The sequence below is a fragment of the Hippoglossus hippoglossus genome, chromosome 7 (genome assembly GCF_009819705.1).
Source record: "Hippoglossus hippoglossus isolate fHipHip1 chromosome 7, fHipHip1.pri, whole genome shotgun sequence".
Classification (NCBI taxonomy): Eukaryota; Metazoa; Chordata; class Actinopteri; order Pleuronectiformes; family Pleuronectidae; genus Hippoglossus; species Hippoglossus hippoglossus.
The window spans coordinates 19,085,340-19,111,856 of record NC_047157.1 but is presented as its reverse complement, the minus strand read 5'-3'; the positions used below and the strand labels follow the sequence as shown (position 1 = coordinate 19,111,856).

General features: G+C 42.5%; 1 protein-coding gene across 6 annotated transcripts in view; it reads right to left on the bottom strand.

Annotated features, from left to right (window-relative positions):
* pcbp4 (poly(rC) binding protein 4) overlaps positions 1–25,775 on the bottom strand; it is a 32,728-nt gene extending 6,953 nt beyond the window's left edge. For 2 of the 6 annotated variants that reach the window (XM_034590743.1, XM_034590744.1), the window contains exons 1-9: positions 25,384–25,589; positions 13,100–13,289; positions 12,886–12,909; positions 11,536–11,568; positions 9,582–9,698; positions 5,866–5,997; positions 4,108–4,236; positions 2,844–2,918; positions 1,228–1,299 (exon numbers count right to left, since the gene is read on the bottom strand). In XM_034590743.1, coding sequence (XP_034446634.1) covers positions 1,228–1,299; positions 2,844–2,918; positions 4,108–4,236; positions 5,866–5,997; positions 9,582–9,698; positions 11,536–11,568; positions 12,886–12,909; positions 13,100–13,207 — 690 coding nt within the window. In that variant the 5' untranslated portion in view covers positions 13,208–13,289; positions 25,384–25,589. Of the gene's footprint in view, positions 1–1,227; positions 1,300–2,843; positions 2,919–4,107; positions 4,237–5,865; positions 5,998–9,581; positions 9,699–11,535; positions 11,569–12,885; positions 12,910–13,099; positions 13,290–25,383; positions 25,590–25,639 lie in introns of those variants that run through there. The other 4 variants (XM_034590737.1, XM_034590740.1, XM_034590738.1 and 1 more) reach the window with 3 other exon arrangements.
* Between the last annotated feature and the right edge of the window lie 742 nt (positions 25,776–26,517).

The following is a 26,517-nucleotide window of genomic DNA, read 5'->3' as shown; positions in this document are numbered from 1 at the left end:
TTAAAATCTCAATATGTTTAAAAGGACTGAAGTGGTGAATTCCCCTTTTACAACAAACTGCTGCTGCTTTTGATGAAGTTGAGAAAATACATAAATGAGAATTTAATCATTGTTATAACACCAAATAATTATTTGTCCATGTTCTACAGCCTATGCCTGAACAATAATATTATAATATATATTATTATATTATTTAAAAAAATTCCCTTCCTGTCCGTCATATCAAGGCGCCAACAGTCGTCTAAAAACTCAAATACTGTGTCTCAAAACCAAAGGAAATTTCATGGGGTAAATGTGCATTTCCTTATTAAGGTAATTAAGGTAAACCGATTTTCTAATAGTATGTATTCTTGTTGGGCGCTGTAAAAGATCATTTGTGATATCCTGCCTTCTGCCTGCTCACAATGTAAAAAATGATAGTGGAAGCTGCCTAAAATCTTTTTATTCTCCACAAAAAAACATGGTTTATGATTTAATTATGTGAAATTCTAATATCTATCCACAGTAATGAGTGAGGGTGGAGTCTGTGCAGCTCTCCGTCGTTACACTCATTGGTTTGAGCAGACAGCACTTAGCTTAACTCGGGTCTGCCTGACGCCAACAGTCTGGCTACTATTACCAGCATCCTGTAGGGTCGTAAAGTGTGTGGGAGGGGGCTCAGCTCTTGTATCACTGCATTAGAGCTGTTTTTATAAAAGGAAAACACACAAACAACAACAATTAGCAGCAATAATCCAGCTCTTTTACGGCTCGAGTGATCTCAAGCTTTGGAACTATTTACATATCGTTACCCACAATTACATTCCCTTTGTAATCTCGGCCTGATTTATCAGACGCTGCTGTGTCCATTCTGATATCATGACAGTGTCGGCTATTGCTGTCATGGGAGGAATTCTCCTGAAGCCCAAATGTTTCTGGTGCAGAGCGAGACAGGACTAAAAAAGAGACGGCAGAGCTGCGGCGGTGGTGGTGGTGTGATGGCGTCGTGTTTCGGGCGAGGTTATAGCTCTTATGACAGGCTAGAACAATAGCCGCAGCTTACGCTCAGCTGTTGTTGCTAATGCCTCATGCCAGATGATGGACTGTGTATATTTGGACACGACCGCCTGCCCTCACTCGCCACTCAAATCCTCACAGCCCTGAAAACTCAGGACATTTTAAGGGCTAGGGTTAGAAGCGTGAAAGCTGAAGAACAGAGACTTAACATGAATAATTATTGTCAGTTACCTGCTGGAGGTCCATGCCACCTTGGGCGACTGAGTACATAGGGTGGGGGGCATATTCTGATGCATCAAACACCTACAAACACACAGAAACACAGGAGAGAATGAAATATGTTCTTCATTACCGAAATATTTTATTGACATTGATGATTAGTGTGTATTTATCAGCTAAAGCCTTCCATGATAAACTTGATGTGAAAATAATAAATGAAAACCTCCAATGTCGTCTTTTTCAGGGCGTCACTTCAGATCAAATTTGGTCCGAGCTGCATTTTCTGACACTTTAACACACCTAACAAGCTTATGGGCTATGACTCATCTGCAGGCCCTTTCCCATTCCACTTCATTTTCACCCTCTGACAAATTGCACAAACATCCCTTATCCCCGTGCCGCCTTCGTTAAAGCCATCTCCCGGTGACCAGAAACTCGCCCCAGGTTTAATTTGATAGCCTATTATGAGGGATATCAACAAAAAAAAAAAGGCCATTCCAGACATTGACCAGAGTCTGAGGCAGCACAAACACTGTCAGGACTGCTGACAGCTATGCAGAGTATCTGGGTGCTGCTGCAGCCAGAGGAGACGGCAGGTCTCCAGTCCCACTTGCTAATCTTGTGACCTGCTCCATAGGAGGCTGGATATCTGTCCCCTCTCAAACAGAGGGAACTATAGCACTCAACCCTAGCCTCTCTCTCTCTCTCTCTTACACACACACACACACAGACACAAATCACCCGATCCCCCACTGAGGAGCACCTACACGAGTCTTGTTTCATCACAGGGGCTCGCCATGACTCCGAGGAGACATTTGATTATTGACAATGCCTCCTCAGATCCCTCTCAAATAACCGTTTGGACCTTTAAGTAAGTTGTGAAGGTGAAGGGTGTCACCTCCAAACACTAATCCAGTGGTTCTCAAATGTTTTAGCTGCCAGTCGATGCACCACTTTGGTGCGGACAAAAATATCTCTACAAAAATAGGATGAGTTACCATAAAATTTTCAACAGGCAGCCATGGCGCATGAAGCATGAATCTGAATTCCAGCAGGTCAAATTTGTCCCATTCTGCCCCCCCCATAACTCCTAACCCCCTGTAAAGCTTTTATGTTCCTACAGGGGGCCTCACCCTACAGTTTGAAAAGCCCTTTTTCCACTGAAAAACCCACTAACATCTGGATTTTGTCTGCAATGGGAATGCAAACAGTCGGGATGTGTTTTAACCGGTTCTTGTTTCCGATCAACAAGGATGAAAACATGACACCTGATAAAACAAATGACTTCTTCATTTTGGCATTCAAGACGCTGAACGTGTTCTAGCAGGACTTTGTGACGCGCATTGAACCTCCGGGCGTTTGTGCGTAAATATCCATTACAGTTTGTGTACTTTACGTGTACGTTTTTTACATTTTGGGAACAACATACAACAGCAATATTCTTCTTTGCAACACTGGTTCCGCATTGGTTTCTGGTGCGTTGATATCGAGCATGTCCCACTGTGGGACAGCAGGAGAGCAGAAGAGCAAAATCCTCCACTGGCAATGGGAAAGGAATCAATTGCATGTTTTATCAGATTGACCCACATTTGCTTTCCAAGTAATGCGGTAAAATCTTATTTGTTTACCTGGTTCCCTGCGATGAGGAGGGCGGCTGGTGAGGGGCTCGGTCGATAGGGGATGGTGGCACCCTTCGGTGGAGACTAAAGAATCAAAAACAGAATAAGGGGGTTAGAGGTTGTAATTAATCGTTATTATTTATTTCATAAACATGAAAATGTTGTACACATCTTTTTCTTTTCTTAAAGATTGAGCCTCATGAGGTCAAATGTTGTTAAACTCTCTGCTACAGTAAAAATTATTGTTGAAGTAAACTGCTAATGCCACTGACATTTTTCCCTTCCTTGTTTTTTCTTAATTAAACTAATCATTCATTCAATAATTGAAGCAGTGTGGTGAGATGTCTTTGTGGATGATAGCTCGGAGCTTCAGTTTGTATCAGACCTGAAGGCTCGGCAGTGGTTTGCCCTCTGGGTAAATCGAGCATCCGCAGACAAGGATACATTTTAAGATAAATTTCTTTAAACACCAAGAGAGAAAAGAGGAGATTATATGCTGTACATGACCGTGGGTATCTTATCGACTAACTCTAGTTTTGGTAATAGCGTTTTGGGGTTTAAAATGTAGAGCATCTTTTCTGCTGGAACAGACACAGTAAATTCTTTGTATAACTTTGCATAATTTAAATCTCCGAGCCAAAAGCAAGAAGCCTCTGGTGCAGAATCCTAATGAAACTCGCAAGCCTTTGAAGAAAGCCTTGGAAAACTGGATCAAGCTGGCAATTAGTCAGTCAGGTCCAGCTGCAACGCTAAAACAAAAAGGACTTGTGCACCTCCACGAACACAAAGGCAGAAACTGTCCTTGGGGCTGTTTTTTTTTTTTATCTCATCTCCTCCTCGCTTTTCTCAAGAGGGCTGTTGTCTTAAGGTGGACAGATTCTGCTGCAGGTCGGTTTGGGTTTCTCCAAAAATACTGAGCTCCGATTGGAGGACTGCACCTCTGACTTCATCATATTTTTCCCCGACGGCAGATTGCATAACAGAAGGTCAAAACAATAAAGAGACCGCTTCCTTTGTTCTAGTGGAGGATAGTGCTGCAGGATCTCGTTGACTTCTATGCAACATCACGGTTGGTAACGTTACATAAGGCTGCTAAAAATGCATTAGAGGCTGCTGCAGTGGAATAGGAAATAAGTGCATGTTGGTAAAAATGAAAACATGAACGTCAAAAGCAGTTATTACCTTTAATGTAGCTGAAGCAGCAGCGCTCCGACTGGATGTCAGCTATAGGTGTGAGTATTTGAAGTAAAGAGAGGAATTGCATGCTTCTTACCTCCAGGATTACTGTGCAGATGAGCTTGACACACTGGATTACTGAGTCCTGATTCCCAGATATCGTCACCCCTCGCTCAGTGGAGTTGGGCAGTAAATCCCCTGCCACCTGTATCTGAGCCCCGGTGCTCTGAAAAGGATAGGGGGGGGTAAAAAAAAAAAAGAGAGATTAGTTTGATTCAGGAGATAAGACAAGTTGTGATTATTCTGCCTTTATTATTCCCAAGCCTCCCTGCTGGCTTTTTTAGTTTTGTATTCTGAAGGTGACGGTCTGCCGCGTGGTACGTGTTAAGCGTCAGGTTAGAGATAAGTGAAAAGTCACCCGCGAAAAGAAAAATGTGATTCTGTTCATTTTAGCTGACACATCCCTAATTTAGCACGTCTGCAGGGGAGGTGGGTAAATTCATCTACATATGCTGATGCCGCTAACAGAGGATTTCTCGAGGCCGATGCTGAACTGCACATATCACAAAAGTGCCTCTGCAAGGGAACATGTGTCCGTGGAAACAAAACACACAGAAGAAAACCTGCAACTGAAACTAATCTGGGACTCGAACACGTTGAGAAAGTCCATCGGAGCTCGTAAAATCATGCTGCTGAAGGTAAAGGCTAAAACGAGAGACTCTATTTGTAGAGCGGCACGGAGTTAAAGTAACTGCGTCATATGTCTCTGGCAACAGATCTGATAAATTTAATCCTAATGTTTCAACTGAGCCTAAATGTAGTCAGGAGTTGTTTTTCCCTTTCAAAGCTGCCACTGCTGCTGAAGTGATTTATCTTGGCTGCATTGTTTCACTAATTTCCTGCCTTAATGGTCTCAATCCAATTTTAGTCAGACACCGACCTCAGTGCAGACACATGGTATCTGCCTCAAATCATTATTTCCTATTGTTTTTAGTTTTTTTTTAATGTTGCGTGCTTTGTGAAAAACAAAATTTGTGTTTTCCAGGATTAATTCTCATTTATAACTAAATACCTGCAAAACTAATAATATTCCCATCAGCCTCAGCTGAGTCCAATCGTGTTTTCACGTTCATTTTTGTCTCTTATGATAAATCTCGTTAGATCTCAGTGAAGGGAGAAAACTATCCAATGGTTTTGTGTCAACAATAAACAACTATCACCTCTGGATATTTAGTGGGAGTGTGAAATGAAGAGCATTGATTGGTTAACAGATCTGAGAGGTGGTGGAATAGGTGATGCAGACAAAGATGGTGAATATTTTAGTAATGGAAGTAGTCAGTATAACATTGTCAGTGTGAGCATGAAGATATTAGCATTTAGCTCAAAGCATCGCAGCCTCACCGAGCTGCTGACATGGCTGCAGACTTGTACTTGATGTAAAATGTAGCTTGCAAGGTAATTTTTTTTTTTCATTTACTAAACTAAATTACTAATAATGTGAGTGCAACTGTATTTTTTTTTCTATTTTATGCAAATTCAGTAATTCAAATTTGTCACATACGTGCTTAGCTTGCAGCTCTTGTGTTAACTAACTTGATCCCAACATTTCCAGCCTCAGAAAAACAATATACTTGAACTGTATTTGCAGTGATTCTCAATAAGAGCATCTAATATGCACCAAGAATATATTGGTGCAATTATGCAGCAGGGCAAAAAAAACAAAACAGCAAGACTGTATGAAGTGAAATATTTCTCCATTCTGCAGCTTTATCCTGCAGGTTTGTTCTCTTCATAATTCAGTGTTCGACCAATCTGTGAAGTGAGGATGTGGTAGATTTGTGTTCTGGACGCTCACCTCCCTGATTTCCTTTATCTTGGCCCCTCCCTTCCCGATGAGAGAGCCACACTGGCTGGCAGGGATGACCAGCCGCAGGGTGACTGGTGGCTTGGAGCTGATGGTGCCGTTGGCCACCAGTGCAGTGAGGTCCTGGGGTGGGGGTGGGGGGGGGGGGGTTACAAGAGAAGATTGGTGAGAGTCGGCAGGAAAGAAAAACAGGAGTGACAGAAGGAGAGAGAGCCCCAGAGAAGAAGATCAAATTGCAGGGGTCAAAGTGGAAATGGAGGGAGAGTCAAGTCACATCCACTGGTGTTCACTCCAACAATTAGGAGGATGGATAATTCCATTCATACGTATCTTAACCCACATCAATTTCAGTTTTATCAAGTTGTTTCTCCACACGTAACAAACTGAATGTTTTGGCACCAACCCCAGTCCATGACCACATAGATAGATAGATAGATAGATAGGTAGATAGATAGATAGATAGATAGATGGATAGATGGATAGATGGATAGATGGATAGATAGATAGATAGATAGATAGATAGATAGATAGATAGATAGATAGATAGATAGATAGATAGATAGATAGATGGATAGATGGATAGATAGATAGATAGTTTCTACAGCGTTGATATCAGTCACAGTTCAAAGTAGATCTTGATTCATAGAACTAGCAGGTGGAGTTTTGGGCGCAGAGCAGAGAAATGCTATTTGAGTCGGTGCATTGAGAGTCCACAGACGTCCACAGGAGGCCGGTCAGTGATGTATATTCAGTGTGGGATCTGAAAAAGTCTTTTAAATTATTCTTTATGAAAATGCTGAATTCTGTATGAAAGGGAGAACATTAAGTGCAATACGGGCGGTGAGCAAACCGTGCTCTGAGCTTTTCACTCCGCAACATAAAGCTGAGCCCGGGCACATTGTCTACATGTAATTCCTGGTGTCAGCACGCTGAACCTGCTCTCCTTGAGATTTCTCTCTAAAGATATTCTGAAATGAACCAGAATGAAGACATTTATCTTTTTTTATCTTATCTCATCTTTTCTTATTTGTAGAATTTAAGGTTTACAGGGATCACGCCCATGCAATGTGAAGATATGTCGTGATTATTCTTCATTTATTTCATCCAGAGTGAAAACAGAACTTTGCTGTTTTTTTAACCTTTAAGCTCTAACTTATATTTAATGAACAGATATGAGTGCTGTATCGATCTTCTCATTTAAATCAGCAAGAAAGCTAATTACATGGTGGCACTGAAGGATGAATACACTGCAATTTAAGAAAACATATGCAACTTAACATCATTTAAACAAAAAGAAAATGTAATAATCTCAAACCAATCTAACCACACATGCATAGCATTTAGAAACTAGAACAGCCCTCAGTAGAGCACATACCTCTACCAAGGCCCAACAGTCCCCTTATGAAACCACATTTAAATTCACTTGATCCAGATTTTTATTTGGATCTGCACCAAACTGCACACATTCAGATATCACTCCAAAACATGCCTGGTTTTTTTTCATCAAGATCCATAAATTAATCTCCGAGGGAACGAAAATGTTGAAAAACACACTTATCTCACAATGTTAAAGAAAGTGAAACAATTCCTGGGTATGCTTCCTGACCCATACTGCATCCTTCCACCACATTTTGGTGGCAATCTAATCAAATAACAAAAATCCTGATAAATAATAATAAATGAAACGAATTGAAAAAACACAATCTAATGCTTAAGCCTGCGTCTTTTTCCTAATTTTGCTTCTCTTTGTAAATAAGGATCTTTCTTAAAACTATTCCTTTAAGCTGTCATGTAAACTGGACAAACCCTTTCAAGAGGCTTATTGTGATAGATTATCAGTCTAATTATACTTTATACTTTAAAGATCTATGCCAAGATTTATCAGATTTTAATAACATCCTGAAAAAGAATAGGTGCAGAACATGTCCATTTTATCTAGAACGTGTTAATTAGGTATTTTGACAAGGGACCTTCTGATTTCCAGAGTGCTGAACAGTTTTTTACTGAGCAGGTAGCAGACGTCTGCCGGCTGCTGTGGGTGGAGATTGAGCTTTTAATTAATGAACAGTGTCTCTGTGAACCTTTGAAATGTAAATACATCACCCTGTCTCTCTTCCCGTCAGAGTTCAACACTCAATAAATGTGTCACGGAGCGATGTTTTTGTTTGTCAGGTTTGCGTTTGGGGCCAGTCTGCAGTAAAATTAGAGTTTGACTTAAGAGGTGACAGCGTGGATGTGTAGCCTCAGTGGATTTTACTTATGAAGGGAGCCGTATAATTTTTCCAATAACTTTAAATTTGAAAAGCACATTCTGACGTGGCTCCTGTGCCTCTCTGCTCCATGTCTATATTTAGTGAGGCGGATCAGGCTCTCTGACGTCTCGTCTCATTAGAAGAGGAGCACACAGCTTGTCTGTACAATCAGAAGACTTTCTTGATTTGATCTAAAAATATAAACCACATCTTAACAACTGCGAACGTTCCCCATATTCTCCTGTTCACTCGCAGGGAAAATAGACTCCCAGCAAATTGGCAGAAATAACACAGCGGGTTACACAAGCACCGCTTGCGAAACGAGTTGGTGATCTTAAATCCCCGAAGCATATTGTGTTTCTGGTGGGATAAGGATGCAGATATAGAGAGATTATGGGGCTTTTATGCATGCTGTGCCTCGACACCTGGGAACAAAACACACACATAATACTGTAGTGCGTGTCTTGTGTTAACAGATTATTAGATCTCTATTTTTTTATATATGTGAGAAACATAGACACACAACTGAGCCTGTGTTGCCGTGTAATCATAAACTATCGAGACAGAAACAAATTCTGCGTCTAATACTCGGTGGCCAAAAAGCCGATTACTCCCGCTTGTTTTTAATTAAAGGTGTCAGACATACAATAATTCAACTACGGTGGAGGCCGTGGGTCGGCCAAACCCCGTTGCCATGGAAACGCAGGGAAGTTTCAGGGTTGAAAAGAGGTGAGTCTGAAAACATCTTTTATTAACACTGCACCGCGCTCCCAGCCAGAGTGTGTTTACCGAGGGCTGTTGACCTGAGCAGGGAGCACCTGTTTCCTCGCCAGCAGGGTCTGCTGTGATGCTAAATCAGAGCGAGGGCGCCTCTCGCTCCACCGTATTAATTAGCACAGTGATGGACAGTCACCATGGGGATTAAGAGCATGTGGATCCTGTCATCTATAACTCATTAAAATACCATGAAAACATGTACGAATCCTTCTCATTAGCAGATGGAAATTCATGTCATATGCGCCGAGTGGATTGAGCACGTGCAGCACAATAAAGGCATAAAGGCATCTACTGAATGTGAAATGCCTGAAGACAAACAACTCGACGAGCCAGACGAGCCCGTCCACTTCCAAAACTTCAAATGTTTTCCTTCCATCACTTCACTTCAGAGCATAATCGATAGCAGTAAAGTGCATTAGTGCTAATGTTGAGATGTTGAAGCTCGGGAAATGATTTTTTGCAATACTGGTGATGAAATTGCTTCCTGCACTTTTTTTTTTCCATCTCTCACAAACAACTAATTCTGTCTCATTGTATCCTGATCGATTTTTTTTCTCTATATAAGAAACTTTGTCAGACACAGAATGACCTGGATTGGATTGGAGCACTGTCATGGTGGCTTGTTTGAGAGGAGATGACGACATGAGCTTGTGATGGAAATGAGTATGAGACACTTACCTCCTCCAGTTTAAATGTGATCATGGTGAAAGCTCTGAAGACGCTGTCTGTGGAGCCGGTGATGGTGATGATCCTCTCAGGACAGGATCCCTCTGAGATGTTGACCCGAGCGCTGCTCTGTGGGGACAGAGGTCATCAGATCAACATTTTGGGATAAACCCTTTTTAACTTAGTCACAGACACAACATATTAACCTCACCTATTGGCCTGACACCTACTGTTACCACAACTACCAGCAGCTACGGAGCTCACTAATGAACATGTTGTATCTGGATAGAAACTATAGGAAATCATTTCTGGTTGTCCAGGGAGTTTCGTGCTGGATAACTAATCTCCTGTGAGTAATTTCCTGGTGGCACATGTTAGTGGATATTTGTTTTTTTAACCTTTGATTTTCCAAGTTCCATGACATTTCTTGGAGGGGTGGGGGGGTAGGGGGGGTGACCCAAGGAAATAACCTGTGAATTTTGGAGCAGATCCAGCCAAAGGGGCACAGCCAGAAATGTGTGATCACCATCTTTAATGTTGCAAGATAGGGTGTTTTTCCCAGTAAATAATTCATGGTTCTTGATGAAAATAATCTGGCATATTTAGGGGACTGGTATCTATGAGTGTTTGAATTTAGTTCAGCGTAATTTAATTCAAGGGGATTGTTAAGCATTGAGATAGGAGTTCTATCGAGTGCCATTCTTCATGCCAGTCTTTATTTTAAGCTATAAGCTAAACTGACTGCAGCTTCATATTCAGCATAAAGATGTGAATCATCTTCTCATCTGACTCTCAGCAAGAAAGCAAATAAGCACATTTCCCTGAAATGTCAAACTATCCCTTTAACCTTCCCGTGGTTTGGGTTTCCAGAGGCACAGTGGCTGCAGGGCACACCCACAGGTAGGGAAGTCAAGTGACATGACGTAAAGGAGGCGAGGCTGACAGCTATACAGCACAGTTCTGTATATCTGTAAATCTAATAAAGTTTCTCCTCGGGGCATTGCCCTCAGACGACAGAGCTCCCATACTGCGCTCCTCTCCCTCCATTTTGTGCCCTTGTATTTGAGTTAAATTCACGTGAGCAGAAACAGGACAACACTCTGACCTCCAGGCCATTTTCTCCAGTCTTTCCAGTGAGTCATGCTCCCACTGTAGCTGTAAGCCCGGGGGACGGACTGACAGGATAAGGCTCATGCAGTTGGGAAGTGACAAAGGCCAAAACTGGCAGGCTGACTGGATGAATGGATGGATGACTATCATGGGTGAGTGGTTTATCCAGCAGCTCTGTGGGGCTGCATTGTCCCATGACCTCACTATTCCCCTGTTTATCCTTCTGCCTCATAAAGTACAACATAAAACCTTAGCGGCAAGCGAAAGAATCAAATGTGCCGCCACAGTGTCAGCCGAATTACTTTTTTTTTTTACAAAGAGTTAACCAAGCGGCATTAGTTTTGCTGCACCCTTGAGATTTATAAAGAGGGGAGGAAGGAGAGAAGGGGAAGTTGTTTGAAGCAGGCAAAGAAAGAGAAAGGGATTTGGAGAGAGAGAGAGCAGCGAGGGGAGGTGTAGTGACTGATGGAGAGAGAGGATTTAAATTGAAAAGGTGCTGTTATTGCCCAAAAGGCAATTTGGACAATGTACACGTCCTGTATGCTTTTCAGACTCAAAACTCCCAAACAGGCTTTATTATCAGCTTCCTCCCACAGCTTTATTATTAATACACGCATCTGAAATAAATCCTGACCAGTTTCAAAATGAGCCTTTGAAATTAAATCATGGTTCTCTCTTCAGATGGACCTGCTTGTGGAAAATAAAAGAGACGTGGCCTCGGTTTGAGGGTTAGTATCGGAAATAGGGGGCAAAATGGGCTTACTTCAGCTGAACGGCTGCTGACACACGCACACAGCTCAACACACCGACTCTGAGATCAGTGAGAACATGCTCATAAATGCACAAATTAACGTACCTCTTCTCGTATTCGTTTCACAGTCTCTCCTTTCTGAAAAAGAAAGATGAAGGACAGCTTTAAGGACAGCTTTAATCAGAATCAAATGCGCTCCGTTTGAAAATTACAATTGCATCAGTGTCCTTGATGTCCGAGTGAAACCAGCTAACACAAACCCGCGTCTGATTAGAATTCATCACAGCGAGTTTGCACTAGAGTTTCAATTTGCGATACATGGCGGTGGTGGCCTCTGCACTGCTGTCGGAAAAAGATATGTACACCTGCCCTATAATGGCCGTGTATTCAGTGTGTGAGACGAAAGCGCATTTTGTCAGACTTGTGTCGCAGCTCTGGTTGGGATTGCTTCTTTTCCTCGCCCCCATTTTTCTTTTGGCTAATGTCCACCCAAGCTGCCGCACCCTTCGTTTCCCACCTTAAATGCACCCACTGACAATCACTTTCTTACAGGAGCATCAAAACCAGTATCATCCAACACCCTGGGCTACACCGTTATTTATGTTACGCTGTAGGAAAGCCTATTATTTGTGGACTGGTGTCGGCCCTCTATTGATGGGAAAGAGATGAGAGGTTTGAGATAGGAAGAAAGAAATGCTTGGAGGGTGGAGTGGCAAGTTATTAGTCGAAGTGCTGCAGATCAAGTGCCTCTCTCTGTCGAGCTGCTCGGCGTGAGCCAAGCTCATCTCTCTCCTCCTCCCTCTTTCTTTTTATTCTCAATTTCCTCCGAGGTATTTTGATTTCTCTCGCACGTCGAAGCATCCATTGTGATGTCTTTCTTTCCAACGCTCTTCACGCATTTTGTTTTCATCTATTCTTCCTTTTATTGATGTGTGTTGTATGTGTTGTTTTCCAGTGAACACAGTGCAGCAGGGCCCTTTCCTAACAGACGCTGAAAGTGCCCACAAGGGGCCGACGGTAATATGTCTTTGGAGCTCAGTTTCAACAGGAGGCTTGCAGTCAATGCACTAATGTTTTTGTTTGATGGATTACTGTGTTGCATTATGGGTGGTGGGGGTGGTGGGGAGGTCTTAAGAGGGTTGGTTTTAGGGCAATTACATTTAGGATGGGGATGTTCAGAACAAGAGGGCTTTGTGCTCTGCGTTGATTTCAAGACAGAGGGGGAAATTATTTTACAACGGCTTATTATGAATTCACATAAATAAATTTGTGGCTTTGCTCGATGGGAAATAAGTATAGATTTGCATATCTGACACAGGTGTAGCATTTTAATACATCTACCTGATCTCACTAAGGATTATTCATCTGTCTTTATGATTATTTTATGTATAAAATATATAATATATGAAATATATGCAGTATTTTGTATAATAGAAAGAAAATAGGACATCTCACCTTTCCTATGATGCTGCCAACCTCCTAAAAGACAAAAAGATTAAAGAATTTATTTCAAATAGAAATAGTTTTTAAAAAATGCATATAATCCTGATAATAACCTTTCATAATTCATCATGTCTATTGACCATGAAGCTGTAACAAATGTGCAAAAAAAGCCCAGAGAGCTACAGCAGGCATTCATTCATAAACAATGCGAGCAGATGGCTTGTACCTTTCCATGCATGAGCAGTCGTAGTGTGAGGGTCACTCCCAAGCCCCCGTCTGCGAAGTCCTGCTCACAGTTCATAGCGATGTGGGAGTGGCATGCAGGAAGACGCATGAACAAGGCTCACTCGCTGGTCACACAGTCAAACGAAGGCCAGCGCTCGTTCTCTGGCTCTTCAAGGTTCTTCAGTGCTGCTCTGAGAGAGAGAGAGACGGAGAAAAAACCTAGGTTGAAATAAACTGTCAAGTGTTTCAAAGGAATTTGCTCAGGAGCATAAAACACGACTGTTCTCTCGTGTTATAAAGTCATAAACATGTGCATTCATGCTCAGCGTACAATCACGATGTAGCTCATAGCTGCACACACGGGACTCCCTTATCAAGCAACATCATTATTCACTGAACACCATGTACCACTATTAGAACTAATGGCTGTGTTCTAGTTTAGTTCTCGGAAACCACACGCTTGTTCTGTATTTAACTGCACTGTTGACTGAATGATAATTTCCCGGAGATGAAAGACATTCAGCCGAAGAGAGGACAGATAAAAAAATAAAATATAAAAAAAAAACACTTTCATGCCATCAAAGACATTTCAGGCGGCGCTGAGCTCAAGTTTCTCTGTGAGGAACTTCTTCATTAGTTGGAGTCGATGTAATATTGATGGTGATTCATAACAAAGTCATAACGAGGAGCATTGTGTGTGCAGGATATTGACCATAAGCACCAGCAGTGTCAGCAGTGTTGCAGCTCACCAGAGCTCTGGGGTCCTGACAGACTGCGGGCGGCCATTGATGACTAACACACTGTCTGTGTCTTCATTAGCCGACAAGCAGTTTCTCTCACAGTGAGAGGAGTGATTCTTGAAATTGGACTAGAAAAAAAAAAACAAGAGAAAAGGAATTTTCCTTTCAGACGAGCGCGGCATGAGATTCATGCAACGTTAATCAAATTCAATTTGAAATAGTTTAAGTAACATTGGAAAGTGGTGGAGTTTCTTCGGGGACCTGGTGTTATCGGCTCCATCACAGTCAGCTGGAGGAAAAAATATGCAAATAGTTCTGAGGTGACAGATCAGAATTTATAGAGCGACAGCAAATGAAGAGCATCTGTAATGATCCCAGAATAACAATGTGGTGGCAGCTACGTGCGTGTCAGTTGTGTGACATACAGTATGATGAACGTGTGTGTCAGCCAGCTGCTCACCCTCTCAGTATAATGTGTACCATTAGTTCATGGACTCACTTTCCACCCTGATCTATATTTCCTTACATTTGTCAGTGAGGAAGTAGATAGATCAATATGTGATAGTTAAAAGTAGCTGCGTGATTAGCGGAACACATTTTCCAGATGTGGAGGTAGAAAATAAGTCAGTAAATGTATTCAAGTCGTGAACAGTTTACAATAATTTGATACCTTCAGCTACAAAATCCACAAATTGATTATGATGCATTATTATAAACTGAAGTCAGAACTAGCCACATCTCAACAGCTGCAATATTTAAGTGATGTACAGACTGATAAATCAATAATTATAATTCAATACATTTTATTCTGAGGGGCCATTCTGAGTACTTCTACACTTGGTACTTACACTGTTGTAATTGTATCTCAGTTACGTTATGCAGACCCTAATAGCAACAAAGTATTTCTATAAATCCGAACACTTCTCCCACCACTGCTCAGATGATTGACGAATGCATATAATTTCCACTAACCACTAAACTAAGAATAATATAATTATGCCAGTTCTCATTTAAATGCGTCATTCAAATGTTTTTAATGCTGCTTCTCAATCATTCGGGTGAAAACTGTGGAATTCTTTACTGCCGTAAATCATGTTAAGCACTCGCATTGACAAACAACACAGAAACAAATTATTCTCCCCTCTTTGACTTATCAAGGCCACTTGTTTGTCTGCCAAGTGAATTCCAACCAGCCTACAGAGCCACTGTATACCAGCCCTGTGCTACAGACAGCGCCTGGCCTGTGTGTGTGTGTGTGTGTGTGTGTGTGTGTGTGTGTGTGTGTGTGTGTGTGTGTGTGTGTGTGTGTGTGTGTGTGTGTGTGTGTGTGTGTGTGTGTGTGTGTGTGTGTGTGTGTGTGTGTGTGTGTGTGTGTGTGTGTGTGTGTGTTTTATAGAAATCTGCATGCTGTTTGCAGATCTGTTGAGCCATGTGAGCATATCATGTTTAATAAATTGGTATTATTTTACAAGATCCAATTCGTATGAGACTTGTTGTAGGTGGGCTTATTGCCTTTGCTCAGTGCACAAGCCCATTGCTGCTTCGCTGACTTATTTATGCACTGGATGCTTTCAAAGCCACGTTCAGACGCTCGCATGCTCGCTGCTTTAAGAGCTTCGCTGCCTGTGTGAGTTTTGTATTCCCTCCATGGCTGTGACACAGTTTGACGTGGCAGTCTGTCAAAACGTGGCAGTAAGTGGAGCATGGTGTCATTTTGCTGTATTAGATTGTCGTAAATCCAACTTCCCCCTCTACTCTTTTGGAAGGGATGCTCATTGATATTATTTTTAAAAAAAACTATCATTTAGAAACTGATCTCCATACGACGTCCATAAATATCAAACAAAGACCAGGGGGTTGACTGGAGATGAACAAAAAAAACTGGAACATTTCGCTCGCTGTCAGCTACAGACACGGGGCCAAGTAATCATGACTTTAAGCTTGATCGATGCATATCACAGAGCACATTTGTACAACCCGTGGGCTAACTTCATTATGTTTAAGCACTGAAGGGCATGGCTAAAATGTTAGCACTTTATTGCATTAGGAGTTAATGGTTTGAGGGATCATTATGTGCTGCTCTGTGGGTTGATAACAAGGCATGTGCTCTGCGTTTGTGTGAGGGTGGTGAGCCTCTGAACTCCTCATTTCCAGAATCCCAAGCAGCAGCGTTCCGGGATGAACAGAGCCCCTCTGTTCTAAATTAGACCTGGTAACACAGAACAGGGAATTAGCGTGGTGCAGACTGCAGTGCCGGGCTGCCAAAATACAGTCCGACCAGGAGAGAGGCACAGAGCCCATCTCCTGTCCTGCTCCTCTATCATTGACTGTTAACCTTGGTCCTGCTCTGCCTGACTGAACCCAGTGTGCAGGAGCCCCTGTTGTGAGTCACTGCTTGTATTCATATTTATATAAACTATAATAAGCTTGACTTTGTGAAATCAAATGACACGAAAGCAAATGGCCACAAAGCCACGCCTCCTCTCAGTCTGCTAATACACAGCTGATGTAAAAAAACAACAACATTAAATGCAAATTCTGCTCTATTACAACTTAAACAAGACTTTTTGCACAACTGGCAATCACGTCTATCAGTTATGATCCCACATGAGATGATGCTGTAAGTGAGTCCACCTGAATTGTTGATGATGATCTCTCACTGCACAGTGTGTACTAGGTCAAAGCTGAACTACAATGTTGGTCTGTTCATTGTGTTAGATGCTTACAATGGGCAGTCTGTGAATTAATGTTATATTTAGTTTTTAGCCTTGCAAGCAGCAATTGCTCTTGGGATGCGAGCGTCACGCTATCGGTTGATCCACCACTGTTTGTCTAGCGCCAACACCAGGTTGACATTTATGCCTTTTACTAAAATATGTAAAAAATTATTGGATGGACTGCAATGAATATTTTGTACAGATATTCATGATCCCCAGGTGGTAAACCCTGATAACGTTGGTGATCCACTGACTTTTCCTGTAGTACCAGCAGCAAGTCAACATTTTACAGTGAATTATTTTTACACCGGCCCACTGGGATAAATCCATGTGACTTTGGTGATGCGTTGACTTTTCCTTAAGTGCCAACCATGAGCTTGACATTAGTGTCTTTGAGGGAAATTCCCCAACCCTTGGATCATTGTGTTAAAATTAAAACTCTGTTCATAACAAAAAACATGCACAACTAATGACGTACCTGCTGTACTTTGTGTTTAATGCACATTACCACATGTCAGCATGTTAACAATAGATGTGGAAAATGGTGACCATCACATCAGCCTAACACCTGCATGTAATACTGTCATTGTGAGACAGTTAGCAGACCTTAAACCACCTCTGTGCTACAGCTACATGAGGAGTGGAAGTAACAGAAATTAACTGATAAAAATGGAGATGATGAAAATGCGTACGAACTGAAAAATGGAGCGATTAAAAATGGATATGAAATGAAAAGCTGAGTGATGAATTATCAAGTGATAATTGATCAACGATTGATTTACAGCTGATTTGATTAAAACAGTTGTGATATGATGAAAACAGAAAACAGTTTATTCATATTCACATTATTCATCCTTTAACCTTAAAATTGCCATTTATCATTTGAGGAAAGTACCTCAAGGGTGGAAATAACACAACATAATGATTGGGCTTCTAAATTAATAACCGAGGTGATGAAGATGCATGTGAATTGAAAAATGGAGTGTTAAATTCTCATGTGATTTGATTAAGTTATTGACATTTTATTATAGACTATTGCTCTGATAAATAACTGGGTTGTGTTTCTCCATTCATCATTCACCCAACTGACATTTATCCTTTACATGCAATTTATGTTTTACTGTAATTAAAAAATATACTGCTATTCTAACACTCAAAGTAAGAGTACTACCTTATATATATATATATATATATATATATATATATATATATATATATATATATATATATATATACATACTTGGGTTTAGCACTGCCAACCCATAATACACTTTTCAAAATATACATAAAACTATATAATAACATGTGATGGCATGAATAATTTACAAGACACAAATATCTGCCTTACTGGCTCTTATAATTATAATTCTGGCAGTTATAGAAAAAAGACCCTTTTTATCACCAAACAAACAATGAAATAAAAAATATCCTTTAATATATCCAGAAGTATATTTTGACTTCCATGAGGCGTGCATCAAAGATGTCATGGATAAAAGCAGCCAGTATACATCCCTCGACAGCCGCCAGCAGTATTTCTTTTTTTTCCTGGCCCTGTTTTTCAGAAGCATCTACTCAGCGAGACTGTCAAGATGAAAAGGATGCTGTTCATCCTGCTTGTCTGGAGGACTGGACACCTGTTCTGAGACAACTGTGTCCCCAACAGAACCAGCAAACAGACGGGCTCTGAACCAGCTTAGAGGAAACGAAGAAGGAATGAGGGCACGCCTGGTCTCCATGGCGGAGGAGGAAAACAGAGCTCCCTTCTGCATACAGCACATACAGAGGACCGGTGGTATTGAGTGTCTGCTCGATAAACCCACAGAGTCGGCCGGGATGGGGTGGGGTGTTCCTCGGGTGGGCGCACACCGTATGGAGCCATAACTGAGAGGGTGTCAACGTGTGTACACGCGCACAGCGAGGGCGAGAGGTGAGAGACCATTGACACATGCGACCCTACACACACACACACACACACACACACACACACACACACGCATGAAGCCACATTCCCATGTCTCTGTGCACCAAAACAAAGAACGCACAAACCCACATACAGCTGCTGGGATGAAAGAAGGCAGCAATTCACACACACAGAGAAGTGCACAGCCCAAGTGTGGACAGACTTTGATCTGCTGAGAAGGGCCACACGACGTTCTGCAGTTATCCGTCACGGACAAACTCCGCCGACATGACTACGTGGACGACACAATGAGAGTGTCGTCCGCTGAAGGGAAAAATGACTTCGAGAACAAATGGGAAAGTAAACCTCTAGATTCCTCTCCGCTAGTGATCAGTCACTCTCCTCCAAACTTAAAATAGACGCCCGGGGAAAAAACACGGGGCACGCACAAATCCACAGAAGGACACACAAGGGTGCACACAGAAACACATGTCGTTTATGAAGCTGACTACATCCTGTACACGAGCGAGCTTGTGTAGAAGCTCTAAATAAAGGAAGACGTCGAACTAACACAGCTAACGACTGCATATTAACACGACGCTGAAAAGGCTCCTTGATTAAATGAACTCAATTCCAGTGGAATGAAATATTCAAAGAGGCTCTGAATGTTTGGATTAGCTTTATGAGCTGTGCGGCAGAGAATTATTAAAACAGCAGAGAGGATAATGTATAGATAACATTAACCTCTCGTGCATTCATTTATTTGGAGAATGTCTTAGTTGACGTACAAATGAGGCTGAATCCAAACAGACAAGGCACTTTCAATCCCTTATAGTTCCATGTTCCACCTGACACAAGTTTCCAAGTAAACAAGTAGTAAATCCTATTTTAGAAAGAGCTAGAGTCTGATCAATAGATGGACGGATAGATAGAATGATAGAGGGAGGGAGAAAGAGAGAGAGGTCATTTTAGAGGAGTAAGTATACTTGACAGAAGAACAGATAGGGGTTCAGCCGACTGAATCGAGTAAATGAAGTCTGCTCTTAAACCTCCTCTCAGATGTTCATGTATCTTACTGTCAGCTGCAGCTACAGCCAACTGGACTGTTCGAGCTCCCGAACACTTGGTTTCAAATCTCGAGTGTTTCTCAGTGTCTTTAAATTGTCGTGTGACTAAATACACAATAAAGTCAAGAACCCTCAGTGTTTTATCCTCAAAACCTCAGCTAATCCTCCTCCTCACACAGTGCTGACAACCGTCAATATTTACATTTAAATATCATCAATTTGAAATATGTGCACAAGACATCACTGAATCTCACCCACTTTGATCCACAGAGAAAAGAAAGACTACTTTTTTATAAGAGAACCACCATAGCTGATCTGTCTTTGGTATGAAATTGTGCGTCCATATTGGACCCCATCACTAATAATAATAAGTTGATGTTTTCCTGTCTGTTATATACGCTTACAATTTGAAACATTTGATTAGATGAAATGGTTTCTGTATTTCCAAAATCTCTCCATCGAGATGAGAGAGAGAGAAGAACAAGAGACCAGGCGGGGGGAGGGGGGGGGGTCTTAAGCTGTGAAACAGGAGAGGCTTGAATATATGGAGCAGTGTTTCATCTCTCAGCATGTCTGTCTCGGCTGTGTCATATGTAATGGGAGGGGTCAGGCCTCAGCGCAGAGGGGACTGTCCTCTCCCTATCAGCCTCTGGCTTTATGTGGTGTTAATACACAACTGTGTCGGCCTACAACGCGAGCCGCCAGTCAACCTCAGGGCCCCAGAGAAGGTTATCAGAACCTCGGGGCTGCCCGCTGCTCCTGGAGCCAGCTCGGCTTCCCTGCACCAGAAGAGGAGTCCAACGGCAGCATTCACTGCAGCCACTGCACCTAAATGTGGGCTGATCAGATTAGCCTGAGTGCTTTTTTTAATCCATACTCTGTGGCGTTTCAAAAAAGATTTTCCTGCAGACCGTACGAACAAATCTGCCGAAAGGTTGCAATGAAAGTTTTCTAATTCAAACCGCTGTGACAAAATGACTGTCGCAGGGATTTCTAAGCATCTTCAAAAGCTGTGTGGGTTGACTGGCTGACGTGAAGAATTTGGAGCTCTGTCATGTTGCTTAGTAAATGAGCTTCTTGTTTGTGACAAAATTCTCCCTCATGCCTAAACCATGTTTTTTTTGACTGGATCAGAAATAAAAGTCTCTTATCAACACACAGAGGCAGAATATATAATCAACACATTCCCCTTTTATCAGAGCGATGACAGCTCTGGAGCAACAACATTTACAAATAATTGACACCAGAAACGGCATCTTTTTTGCAAATCCTGTCATATCTCAAAGTGACAATCAATACTTCCGGGGGCTTCGTCGTGTTACACCGACTCACAATCGCGTCGATCTGTCTGCGCCGCATCGACACAGATCACCTTCTGAGTCAGAGTCTGCATAATAACGGGTGAATCCGGTAATTAATGAACAGCAGGGTAATTGACACTCTATTATGGCGGTCTATCCTAAGCCCTCAGCGACTGTGACTGTCAGACTGGTTCTAAGTTAGTTCAGGCTCAGTGGTTATTATTAAGAATACCTTTGAAAGAACATGGCCACCCTGCGAGAAACGTACATTGATCGAGTGTTGTTTACACAAAGGATCCTGTCTCCTCATTAGGTAAAACTAAGTTCCTTCCTCCTTCTCATTATTGCCGCTGAGGATAAAACAACACAAACATACAGATAATGAAGCGTGCAGGGCCGTGTTTCTGAGCCGACAGTTGCCTTCTCTCAAGAGGCTGCTGGTTCCAGACACAAAGTGACACCGCCGGAGCCTGAATTTACACTAGCTTCATTTAGTGGTGGGGTTAGTGTGGCCCGAGCCCATAGGCTGTGATATGAATAGTTATCTTTATAACTTACCAGACATGTGTGATGTCTTCTAATTCCTTGTTTTATCTCCAAGTATCTGTCCAAAGCCTGAAGATATTTAAAATACTATTTATATTAAAAGAAAAGAAGAAAGTCATCTTATTTAAGAAGCAAACACCATAAAGGTTTTGCTTTGATTATCAATCAATCATCTAATTAATTCAGCTCTTTCTCAGTTGTAAACTGATGTTTTCCATGTTGTAGGTCTCTTGCAGTTATTTTAATGAAATAACTAACTGGGTCCGAATGTCACATCCTGTTTTCATTCGATTATACAGTTTGACTTCTCCAGAGTGTTTGTCCCTCTGGATTCAACGTTGGAATTTTCTGGTCATTTGCTTTGCCTTGACTTACAATGGTATGCTTCTCCTTATTAGAGAGCTTCTATTAGGGACCATATATCACTCTGAATGGTTTTTTTTGGCATGGTGGAGAATACACTTTGGCAGGGTATTAACTCCAGCTTTTATCCCATCCCTCTCACTGGATGAAGGTCACACTCTCTATCTGCAAAATGACTTTCCTCTCTTCTCTTTCATCCCTGCTTTCCTCCCATCCTCCACACCAGGGCATGAGTCAGAGAATCTGACACCTCGGAGGGAGAGAAAGAGGGAGAGAGAGGAGGGAGATAAAGATGGGGGAGAAAAATTGGGAGAGAAAGAGGGACAGATGGGGACATGCAGCCGGAGAAAAGAGGAAAGGGGAGTTGATCAATATTTCAGAGAAACAAGTAACCCAAGAAGATGTGGATTGCCCCTGCCCCCTCCTCGACGTACAAGGCAGCAGGCAAAAAACATGGAGATTAAATTCATCAGCGCACAGATGCTGCAGGAGTCCTCATTCCGATTTTACTGTACAATATTCTTTATGGTGGCGTACAGCCTTGCTGCAAAATCGTACTGTTCACAGCATAACTTACAGCCGAGCCAATGGTGTGCTGTTGAGTGTGCAGTGGTACTGTGCACGCCAAGCTGAAACTACACATTACATAAGCCCCACAACAAACTGAACACAAACCCAAAAATAGTGCAGTCCCTGTTAAATATTTCAGGCACTCAGCAGCTGAGGGAGGGCTGGGGGATAAAAAGCATCTCTCCTCCTTGGTCACAATACAAAAACACACACGCGCACGCACACACACACACACACACACACACACACACACACACACACACACACACACACACACACACACACACACACACACACACACACACACACACACAGATGCAGATGGCCAATTGAAAGAAAAAACCTCCATTTAGCGTAGTGTGCAGCAAAGCGGATTACCGTCACGAAGGCAGACTTTTAGCTTATTCGCCTGATATACAGCACTTGCTCACTGGAGTGGCGTACTTAGCATGCACCTATCCTCATTTCTTGAGGCGCTCTCTGTACAGTAGAGGCGGCATGAAAGCTGCTCTTTCAGGGTAACTTCTGAACTAAATAAATCACGCTCATGAGACTCTTTGTAGAGACACAACAGCAGAGTCATGAGGCCTGTTGGGTCAATCTCCGGAGCTCAACACAGTGCTATCTTTTCATAGCAGGGACAGCCCGCGGCTCTGTCAGCCACTAAAGCAGTCTTAAGAACGACGGGGAGGGTCACACTCTGTTTTAGAAGAAAGGCTCCCTTCATTGCAGAGCCAGAAAGTCCAAAACAAAAGGAAATCTACGCTGTTTATTTGCATAGAGGCGTTCATGTGATTTTTGGTCCATGACTTTCTTGCACGACATGGCCTACTTCATGGTAAAACAAAGGGTAATGAGCGCAGCAAAAAACGGGGAAGGTATGGGAGCTAAGCCTCAAGGGTCTGGAGTTATTAGATAGTGACAAGCACAGGTTAATTACCCAAATGCAGGTTAATTGCTACAGGGGGGTTATCTCAAATATTGGAGAGGAAATTAATTTGTTTCACAACAACGCTCCTGTGACAACAACATCTAAATGAATGTCTGAGTAATGATGGGGATGCTGAGTTGCCTCGTAAAATGCAAAGCCCAAAAGCCCTATAAGCTACTCCAGGTGTTAAGTCGGAATAGAAATAATTCGAGACTGAATATGAAGTTGACGTGACATAAGAAAATAAAACAAAAAGTCTATACGAATTAAGATGTTTGGGAACAGTTACGCTCCACTGTGATGTTGAAATTATCTTGAGAAGCTCGTCTTTTATCCTGCTCGACAGTAAAAGTTGATTGAATATCCACGAGCTCTCTCTGCAGATCTGTTTAATAGAGTGAAGCCACTCAACTGGGCTGCATTTACTTGATGACTGCACACTAAAACTTAGCATTGTGCCGATTTCCCTCCCCCCCTTCAGTCTGCAAGAACAGCACCTTAGTAGATGAGAGGGATTATATTGGCAGTTCGCAGATGTCGGAGCAGCACGTGTCAGGTCTGGCTTCTGTTATTTATGAAGCCTCTCAGCCCCAGCCCTCAGTCTGCAGCAGGGATGCAGGTGGGGTTTCATTATTGAAGATGCTCTTCCACTTCTTATTAGATCTCCGACTCTCAGAGTGCATTAAGGAATTGCATTTGGACGGAGAGTCAGCAATGCATGATGGTCTGTTATTGTGCCCCCTGGAGTCCCGCTAAAAGGTACGTGTGCCTCTCGAATCAGCCAAATTGTACGTGCCATTCCCTTTTCCCTTTTCAAGAACAGACAGTGTTTTTTTGCACTCAAGCAGATGCCCCCCTCACTACACACACTCAGAGAGACATAATAAAATCCCATTCCTTATTGATATCCGTTATGTGCCTGCTGTGAAGATAAATCAGGAATATAATCACACTGTTGCTCCCTAACTGACGAGCGATTCTCCAATCGTGTCCCCGTTCTATCCTATTTCAGTTTGAGCAGATGCATAGTGGAGGTGCACATGTAAGATTCACGAGCTTCTCCTCAGGGCAGCAAGACCCTGGATTTCCTTAATCAATCGCCTGACATTTTTTTTTATCGACTGCGTTGTACTTACAAGTCTAAAGATGAATTTTATATGGGCCTGTTGTACCCACACCATGCAAAATAGATGAAAGAAACAAAAACAGGTCAGATTTTTTTAGCAATTTAAAAAAATCTGAAAGAAAATATCAAAATGAATTTGTACCACCCAGAGTACAAAGAATTCATATGATAACAAGTCGGTTTTGCCATCTATGCTGAATGAAAATAAGCCACTGGCTGTTTATTGAGTCCAGCAATTAAGCAATCTGGAAACCATACAAGCAGGAAGACTAACGCTAATGGAGGCTAACTGTATGTTGCTTAAATCTGAAATCTAATTGTGGAATAAAAAAAAAATAAGAAAACGAGTCCAACCAAACAACATCTGCACTGACTTTTGATTTCATTTGGGTCAGCTCATCAGGACAGTTTTTTTTTTTTTTTTCTCCATCCACTGTAAGACTAATGCAATTAAGGCATCCTGGTGAATAATGGTGCTGTCACACACACTCGCTGCCTCAGCACCAAGCAGGCGCCCACAGGATCTTGTTGAGAATGATCTTTGTGTTCAGGGCTGGCCCGGCCAACGGGGTCCACTTTCATTATCGTAAAAACACACACGCACACACGCACGCACACACAAGAGACCAATTGTCTCCTCGGTCTCATTGTTGTCCCCTTGCTCATCTGGCGACTTTCTGCCATATGCTGGGTGTAACAGCCCGGTCACTTTATGGCTCCATTAGTTCAGCTCGGACGCGTGAACATAGCAGATTATTTTATCCTTGAATCTAATCTACTCATGTGAGCGCGTCCAAGTTAAAGCATGACACACTGTGGTGATTCAGAGAGGCAAGGGTCCCACTAGTTAACAGACCCGATTGAGGCTTTTATTCGTTAAATACAGTTAATAACACAGTGGAGGGTTGTAACACTGCGTTTTGACGGTCGCGAGCTGTCAAGACCGTCACCCACTATTAGATAGGAGCGGTTTCAAGTTGGAGAATTGGGAACACGCCGTCCGGAAACAATCGGAGCCACTTACCGGTTCTCCTGTAAAAGGTCTCAGGCTGCAGCTCCCGCTAAAGTATCCCCATGTATCTGCGTTGACCGGGCTTTGCATCCATGTAGAGTCCAGTGACGCGGACGTTGTAGTGCGCACTGTCCTCCCGGTGTGTCAGCAGCCTGGAGTGCAGGGGAGGAGGAGGAGGAGGAGGAGGCACACACACACGGAGAGAGAGAGGGGGGGGGGGGGAGAGATACGGGGGGGTGCACGTGCACGCAGCGACCACCCTGCTCACCATTAACCGAGGCAGCCCGTGGGAGAGGGCCGAGTGCTCTCTGGGTAAAATAGATCCTGTGGCCCAGCTGCGTTCAAGCCTCCGGTGCGTCCAGTGTCCCCGGTGGCTGTGGTCCTCCCTGTCCCCACAGGAGCTGCTGGGAGCGCACCGTGCGCTGCAGGACACATGTGCACATCCAGGAGCTGCGCTTATAAATCAGATGAATCAACCATGTCGATCAGAAATGTGCGGTATTGTGTCAACTGGATTATTTACAACGCTCAGGAGAAGTCATACCTTTTATCTAAGGGTTTAGGCAACTATAAGCCTCCTATGAATCTCAAACCGAATTTAAACCGGAGACATGATTCATTGTCTTCATCAAACTTGGTGCAGATGTGAGGCTGATGCCCTTGACGTTTTCTTTTGAAGTTTTCGGTGTGAGATCATCGGTTCACTTTCTCTCAGGCAGCGCCATCTTGCGTATTAGTCGTGGTGTTGCATTGTTTTCCCAAGCGACCCAGTTTTTCATTGCTGGGCAAAGCAGAACAATGCAACTATCCATCCATCCATTCATCTTCTATACCTGCACAGGCTCTGGATTGTTGTATCACAAATACTACAACTAATACTAATAATAATCATCATCATCATCATCATCATCATCATCATCATCATCTTCATGACAGTTACCATTACAAAGTCCGGGTATCCATAGCAATTGGCAGATGCTTTTAAACCTTTGTCATTTGTGAGACAAACAGCATGACTGGGACCCAGTGATATTTAGATCGTAAGCAAAACGCTCCTGTTTTGAATTTCCGTTTGACAAAATAACTCATCAACTTAAAGACTTCAGAGGAAGACATGTCGACAGCTCGCACTGCTGCTGGGTGGAC